General features: G+C 39.0%; 1 protein-coding gene across 2 annotated transcripts in view; it reads right to left on the bottom strand.

The window, feature by feature from the left end:
- vps13b (vacuolar protein sorting 13 homolog B) overlaps window positions 1-8,609 on the bottom strand; it is a 394,105-nt gene that overhangs the window by 59,158 nt on the left and 326,338 nt on the right. For both annotated transcript variants that reach the window (XM_014010833.1, XM_014010832.1), the window contains exon 46: window positions 3,634-3,795. In XM_014010833.1, the coding sequence (XP_013866287.1) occupies window positions 3,634-3,795 (162 nt within the window). The remainder of the gene's footprint in view (window positions 1-3,633; window positions 3,796-8,609) is intronic.

The raw sequence follows: 8,609 nt of genomic DNA, 5'->3' as shown, positions 1-8,609 counted from the left end.
CTGTTAGTTAAAGTGGTTTAATTAGAAAAACTCAGTGAATCTCACAGACAGCCTACGCGCACAGCGACGCGTTCATACAGCAGTCTCTCAGGAGGAGAGTTTGTCACTCACACAGAGTTGGACAGATCTGTTCAATAACAACTTTCTGAACATATATTTAATATAAAGTTAGGTTTTACAGACCAAAGTCTCTGGTAGTTCAGGAGCAAAGCGCAGGACGAGAGGAGAAGCCAGGATTGATCGCGTCGCTGCAGCAGCTCGAGTCGAGCCGGCCCGCTGCTTCAACTAAACTTGCTCTCACTAAAAGTCCCGCCCTGCTCTGCTCTGATTGGATAAAATGGCTCTGGACTTYGTCTGATTTGTTGAAGGYAGTGTCCATTTAAACCTTATATCAGGGTCCCGCTGTGGCGCACCGAATGATCCATTCACACCAGTGCTGCTGGATTCTTTTTATTCTTTTCTTTTCTTTTTTTTAAGAAATCAGGTTGCCTTTGCGACCAAACTGATCGCACTCTAGAGCCCTGCTAGCTGTTGTTTTGACAGACAATCAGGTACAAGCTTAGGTACGCAAGGGAGCTTTATGACGWCCCATCTGGTGCACTTTTTCCTTTTTTGAGAGCGCAAGCGCACCTGCTCACTGCTTATGTGCAACTCTGACTATTATGTCATTTGTAAATAAAGTTTCTGTRCAGCTATATAGTTGTAAACCCCTCTATCAAAATAGATTGAACAGGTCTAGAAGCTGGGCGTGACTGGTGGCAGTGTTGATGTGTGAAGCGCTTCRTTGGGATTTAAAGAGACAGTCTCAAAACGAGTTGATCTGAGACACACCTCAGAAAAGGGGTGAAAGACGGGCTTGTATAGTTACAATAGGGAGGAATTCAGACCAAAGCATTGCAGTTTCATTTTACACAGATGCCAAATGAAGAATTTAAATGTGAAAAAGAAGSATTTAAAAGCACGACATGTCTCCTTTAATAGTACAGCATCAYCTCATCTGTCTGAACTTTAACATGTCACACCCCAGCCAATATAACAAYATCCAAAAATCATGTTCCTTTTTAACATTCCCCAGATCGTCCTGAAAAACAGAGATGAGACTCTTTCCAGYGGTGAACCCAAATCTGTGCAGTTTAAAATGATCAGTGGTCTGAGCTGCTCGGACCACTGATCACTTAAAACTGCTGTTTCAAACCCATTTGTTTTTCTTGGCTTCTAGTCTTGGTTGAGTGAGACATCTTGACTTTTTGTTGCAGAAAAATTGGAGCAAAAGCCAATGCAAGAAATGTGTGTGTAGGTGGTGGAATCTCTCGGGATGAAGGAGCAAAAATAACCAGGTGAGACCCAAAAATAGAGACAATGTAACACTGATCTACTGATCTCACCAAGCCAAACTGAAGAGATAACTGGACTGAGCTGATGTCACTCCCTAAAGTTTTAGGGTGTGAGGTTTTAAATGAATTTCTAACTTCATCTCGTCAGTCCCTACAGTGCATGTCAAGAAACGATATATTAGTTTCAGTGAAGTAAGTGCACTGTGGRTCCCAGGAGGAAAAGTGTTTACTGGTCAAAGGTTGAGGGAACAGGCCATGACTTGGCTGTCGTTTTAATCTGACAGCTTGAATGTAGCTGAGAACTCAGATCTGCTGGCTGGACTAATGTGGAGATGGAAAATAATTCATCATTTATAGAACAAAATGCTGAGGTTGGCACTGCCTGGGGCTCTGAGCTCATGTTTAGGATGGTTAGTTTATATTAAGTGTATCAGAATATAGACTCTGCCAACTCACTGCCTCTCAGTTTTGGTAGAAAACAGGCAGGCTGTGTATAGACAACAAGCACAGACAAAAGAAGATCAAGTGTTATGAGAAATAYGACTAAATGTAAACATAAGTGATGACGCTTTTTAGGTTAAAGCACAGAGCAGAAAGAGGAGTGCTCACAAAGCAGAGCATTTAATGCAGACAAAGTTGCACAATAATCCGAGTTGTTTTGAACAGTCCGCAGCATCATGGGACTTGAGCAAACAGCTCAAACACTCAAGGCTCTGCCAGAAAACTGACTTTTATAAGCTAGAAAAGCAAAGCTGTAGGGCCATGTAACCATTAAAGAAATACGACCCTCTCTCTTATCAGTGTCACTATTTTTATAACCTCAAATGTAATTAGGACTATTTGYTAGGATTTGTTGAGGTGGATACATTGGCAGGCTTTTTATCACCAAGCTTAAGTAGTTTTGGCAACATTGCCTTATTTTTTATTTAGTTTCACAAATTCCGCTCATTTTAAGAACATATATTTCATTTTGCACAAACACATGATGGAATAATACATGACAAAACCACCTTAGAATCACATTCTTCATCTATGATGACATCTGGCTCGCTCAGAAAATCTTTCATCCAAAATATCCTTGAAAACACCGAGGTCATTGCAACTCGCTGCTTAAATGAGATGTGGTTTTCATTGGGCCGATATGCCAGATTGCCACTCAGCGAGTGTGTGAGCGAGAGTGAGGTAAGAGCACAGATTAACCATGGCCGATGATTAATACAACTTGACTTACTGACTTACTGCGAGCAATTATGGCCATGTCTTTTCTCAAGCCTGACTTTCTCACACTCGTGGGACACATGGAGGAGCTGGAACATGTGCACACAGAGCGCACACACACGCCACAGATCACCAGCCCACCCTCCACTCAACCTCGAAACCACAAAGGGTTAAATATAATCAATCTTCTTTAACAATGCTGTCAGGGAACTGTCTGAGAACGCTGAAAGGGAACACACTGACAACTGCTGCGCACTGATGAAGGTGTGTGTGTGTGTGTGTGTGTGTGTGTGTGTGTGTGCACTGAATTTGAACGTTCCACTCATTGTGAATGGATTTCTGTGAGGACGCCAATCAACGCATGTAGAAGTGCATCCGAGAACACACACACGTGATACGAATGTGTGTGTTTTAGCTGCTGTTCATCTAATAACACACGTTAAAACAAAAACATGAATATGATCACAATTACTAAATGGTTTATAAAACATTTTTGCTTAAACCCCAGAAATACAGCTTCTGATGCAATTTGTAACTTTCTGACCTGCAATTCTTCCACAAATATGATCATTTCAAGTATTTTATTTCCAACATAATTCTTTACACTGATTCCATTTTATAATTTTGGTATTTTGTGAGACTTATTGTTCAGTCTGTATTGTTTGTCTGTTATATACATCACGATCATCATCTGCATTAAATGCTCTGCATCACTCAGACCTAGAAACAAAGTTTCAATTCACTGTAATTATAATGTAGCAGAAATGATAATAAAACATTTCAACTGGACTTTTAATAGTTTTTTAGTTTTATCTGTAAGCTCTTGTGTAAGCATGCAAAGTTAAACTGAAAACTGTATTACTATCCAACTATTTTTAGAACTAACTACGTATTAATAAGGCATTACAGTTCTTTTAAGTTTAATATGTATGGATGTCCTGAAACAATGTGTGAACATTTCTCAGTGTGTGTGTTTTCTCTGAAAACCAACCAAAACCACAGAGCTGAGAGGTTAACCTCTGGGCTTTGCATGTGAATGTGTGTGTGTGTGTGTGTGTGTGTGTGTGTGTGTGTGTGCTACCTGAGCTGACTTGTGAGATCTCCAGCTGTACTGGTGGCTGTGGAGACTAGCCAGCAGCACATTCTCATCTGTGTCCACTTGGCCGAAGCGCAGAATCTCATTCGTGTCGTTACAGATCACGTAGTGGCTGTAGAGCAGCTCCTCTGCCTCCAGATTTCTGTTCTGAGAAAACAGAATCAAATAAAAGAAGATTTTAGTAGAAGATGTGGAACATATGAGTGCATGTATGAAGGGGATGATGTAGGAAGGGAGAACAGGATTAAAATCATGAGGTCTGGTGTGTTTTACGGAGCAGATATTTAGCACAACRTCTTCACGTGTTCAGGTGTTAACGACTTGTCCTGTCGGTCCGGTCAAGTGGTTTGAGAATGACAACATACACTATTGTCATCAGGGTTAGAGATCATTTCATGACAGCTTCTCTGTTTGTTTCAACTGCAGGAAAACAAGGCACACACACTCCTGTTATTAACAGCCATCTACACAAGGAGAAGGCAAGCTTTCAGGATCCAGCCCTGTTGGGACTTTGGTTCAATAAAATCCTTACAAAAAGCTCCACTGCTTAAACAGAACTTCTCACGCATCATCTTGCATGCAAGAAAGGAGAGCTCAGTGGCTCGCTTATGAAAACTGAGCTTTAACAGGACAAAAGAAGTGTGTGTCAAATCTCCAGCATAAAAAAACAAAAACAAAAAATAAATCAGGAAGATCATTTTAAAACAGCTCATAGTGTGCCTGCTTGTGGGACAGTGTTAGTATAGTTTTATATGAGCTCGTTCCAAAGACAGTCTGGTGAGATTTTGTCCAYGCTTGACTCTTTAAAGAAACAAACATATCTAAGACATTGACTCAATAATTTCACAGCTATGCCAACAAAAGGACCTCATTYTGTTTCTAACTAGCAGGGGTTGTATTTGTTAAGAGGCTGGCAGTAAAATCTCAGACTCTGACTGCCAAGCACGTTCCAGGAGTCCTGGGGATGTTGCAGTGATTGGAAACGGACGGGAAAGTTTACACCATTAAAAGAACGTGTGATAATAGACTCCAGTAAATGAGAGACTTAGAGGGTAAAACATAGATGGGACAGGTGCAGCAGTGGGTTAAAATGCATTGTGGGTTTTATTGTGGAACACAATCTATGCTCCTTTTCAAACATGACACTGCAATTTACAAACTTCCTGCTGCCATCTTAAGATGGGATCGTCTTTCTCCTCTGATTCATGAGGCAACGTGATACACAGCAGAAAAGCTGCTTCCTATAATGATTATTATTCATATGTACCCAGGGAGTTTAAAAGGGCAAATAATATCACAAAGAATTTCAAATAATTAACTCATAAATCTTCGTAAAGAGGACTAAATGACAACTTCTTCAGACAGTGTCTTAAGTCGGCACCATTTCTCTAATCCAGCCAGATACAATTACTTAAGTCCTCACAGACTCTAATCCATCTGCATGGTCCACTTATAAATGTAGAATAAAATGTCTGGAGAACAGATTGTAAAGAAAGACACCAACTGAAGAGAAATCCACATGAAACGAGACACTGTGGAGGTTACAGTAAAACAGACTGGAACACCACTCAGACCTACAGGCATCAGTCTTCCAAACATCTGTTACAACCAGGAACTTTACTTCAGTATTCATTTGCTTTTCCTGTTGCAAAAGCAAAGCAGAGAGTGATTCGATTATCTGAAGAACAAAGTAAAGAAATCTAAACTCTGTTGCCTTTGTTGCAATGTAAGTGTTCTGTGAAAGAGCCCAATGTCTAAATACTACTGGGCTTTTGTGTGGCATCCCACCAAAGCCACTTCCCTCAGGTTAGAAACTGAGACAGAGAACGACACCGGGCACTGAGAGTTTAAAAAGGAGATCTGGAGCCTGAGGTTAGAGTTGTGGGGGGCTGAGGTTTGGGCCATAAGGGGCTATTGTGTGCAAAAAGAAGAGGGGATGATATAAACTGCCTGACTTCATCTGTAATAATTTGTACATGTTCCTCTGATCAAAAGACCTCAAAGACTTGAAAACCTTAGTTTTACACTATTTGCTGTTTAATGTAAAAAGTGAGGATTTGACTGAAGGTCTGATCTACCATGAAGCACAGCAGGAGAGGTGAAGAGAAGGAAGTTTAGTCTTTTTTTCTTCTTCAGGATATGCTTTTATTATGTCACATCACTGACACAWTTAGACGTGTGTAACTGCTGGAAAATAATAGGAAGTGAAGTCAGGCTGGAAACGAGCTGTATATTAGGATTATTATTGTGAAACGATGCCATGCAGGGCATACATTCCAATCCATGAAAAGTGTTTTATTTTGATTAATTTCAACCCATCTGGAAGTGTTACATCTCCTCTGGGTGGGGTGGTCTGTTATGACTGTGCCTGGCTCGTGAGGTTGCAGAAGAACTGTATTTGAGGAGCCTGTTTTGTTTCAGCTCTGACCCTGTAGGCCACCTCACAACAGGCCTGCCTGTAGGCCTTGACACAAGGAAACAGGAGAATCGCTAAAATAAAATCACATGTCCTTTTGAAAGACAGAGCTTGTTACGGTTTCTGACTACTACTTGATGTATTTTCAACTAATATCACATTTCATGAATAACAATGAGTGCACTTGTTAACTTTTAAAAAGGTCAAACTGAAACTTTTTATTTCTAACACTAGGGCTCATCAGATAACAGCTTGTTTAACTGCAACCATTCAAGGTTTTTTTAATCATAKAAAATATTATATTTTAGATAAAATTCAACTTCCAAAAGGTTCACTTTCAATTTTTTCTAAAACAAGCAAAAAATAACTTGTTTGTCTTTAATTTTCATCCTATCAAAACATAAAGCATGTTGACTTTATATTATCAGTGTTTTCAGCTTTTGTTCAGTCGRGTGAAGCTGGAAATAGAAACCATTGCACAAGTTACTGCAGATATTTAGACCAATCAAAGACAATAAGTTGGCCTAATTATTTTACAGTTTAACTGTCCTGTTGCAAAGCAAAAGGGGGACTTGGAAATTCCCTCTGTTAGAGCCTCAGTCCTGTGAGCTGGATAACTTGTGAGGTACTGAYTTCCATTTAGGTGTTTGGCTGCATCTAGATCTAAGAAAGCTCCCTATCAAAAACTGGGGTGCCATGTCCAAATCCTAATAAATAAACAAACTTAGCACAAAAAAATAAGGAAATGTGTGTTATGTAGATTACTACTTATCTGTTGTTACAATGCTTCTTGGCCATAAATCTTATACCAGGCACCTGCAGGTACCAGAGGCTCAAAACAAGAGTCAATAATAACAGCAGAATAATCAGACAGAAAATTTGTCAATTATTTTCTTGTGCATAATCCACATACTCAGCTCTACTGCTCATCTGACAAATACATGTTCCTTATAAATGTGACACCGTTTTAAAGGAGATTTAACAGGCTTTCCAATGATATAAGCTTTATTACCAAGAAACGTTACAACAAAGAAATAATCTACCAAACACTAATTTCCTTACTTTCTGTGCTAGTAATATGTAAACCTTGTRAGCTGAATAACTTGAAAACTAAGTAATGTGCTGACCTCCATTTTGTTGTGTTGGTGCATCTAGGCGTAAGAAAGGTAACGGTGAGAAAGTGGGTGGCCACGCCAAAATCATTCACACATTTAAACCAGCCAGCCTGATCATTTGAGGAAAATGCTTTCTAGTTTTTATATTGCTTCAAAGTTCAGTTTCCTCAAGTGAYTGGGTTGGCTGAGGATTAATCTATGATGGAAAAGCCACCATTTGCCAAACCTTGGCTTCCCTATTGCACCTGGTGGAGGATTAATCTGCTCCTTCCACTCTGCAAGCCTTGGAACAGCAAAAATAAATAAAAAAAAAATAAAATAAAAATAAATAAAAAATTAAAAAAAATAAATCATAATAATAAAATAAATGAAACCTGTCCTTTGTTCTTGTACCTATACCTACCTATACTATTTGAATATTTTGCACCATAAATATTAAGCTTYACTTACAGTCCAGAGCATCAAAAACAGTTGATATTTAAACCCCTCAGCGACAGGTAACATCAGCGTACAGCTTGTTTATGTGTGAGTTTGAGAAGAAACTTGAGGGATTGTGTTTGACTGAGAGCCTTAAAAGTCAGCGTTTGCACAGGGTACGGTTGTGTTTGTGGCWTTAAGAAACAAATTGTGTGTGTTTTTGTTTGCCAGAGCAACAGTTTGACTTGGAAACCCCATACAGGGGGAAAGGTTAAAAGAAACRCAGCAATTGCCAGTTTTATTATTGAAAACCTTGTTGTGATGAAGCCTGACAATCACAGCAACAATAAAATTAAATTAGAATAAGAAGGAAAAAAAGGGTAATTTAAACTTATTCTTTTTTATTTATTTTTCAGTGTGTTTTATTTAATCTGACCTAAAAAGGGAAATATATCTGATGAAGTAAAAAGGAGGTTACCTGAGGACAATTACTAACATAAGTAATTTTGTTTTGTATGTTGGGAAAAGCCCACCATGGATACCAACATACCCAAACACTATAATAAAACTTTAATATGATCTTTTATTTAAACATCACTCAGACAATAAAATCTTATTTATGACAACAATAACCAGCCCAAATAGGGAACACTGAGTGGACAGAGTTTGGATTACCCCACTAACAAAATATGAATCATCTCAGAGTSTTTTAAACTGCAGCGATGCCACTGAGTGTAAAAAAAAACTGCTAGCCAAAACAATCATTTGATAGTGTATTTTTATACAGCTTGTTTAATTTTATTTTCAACAGGTTAAAGACCACAGCTGTTTCTAGAAAAATATCAGCTTTTATTTTTTTTCACCTGGAAGAGAGTTTCTGCACGCAAGTAAAATCATGAGAGCCTCAAGTTTCCAGAGGCCAGTATGTGAGTCAGCACAGCTGAGCTAAGTAAAGTTATGATAGGACAAACAAAGCTGGGAGAGCTCTGTGTGTGTGTGTGTGTGTGTGTGTG

Source organism: Austrofundulus limnaeus, unplaced genomic scaffold (genome assembly GCF_001266775.1).
Source record: "Austrofundulus limnaeus strain Quisiro unplaced genomic scaffold, Austrofundulus_limnaeus-1.0 Scaffold74, whole genome shotgun sequence".
NCBI classification, from domain to species: domain Eukaryota; kingdom Metazoa; phylum Chordata; class Actinopteri; order Cyprinodontiformes; family Rivulidae; genus Austrofundulus; species Austrofundulus limnaeus.
The sequence above is the reverse complement of the archived record's forward strand: the minus strand, read 5'-3'. Positions and strand labels throughout refer to the sequence as shown.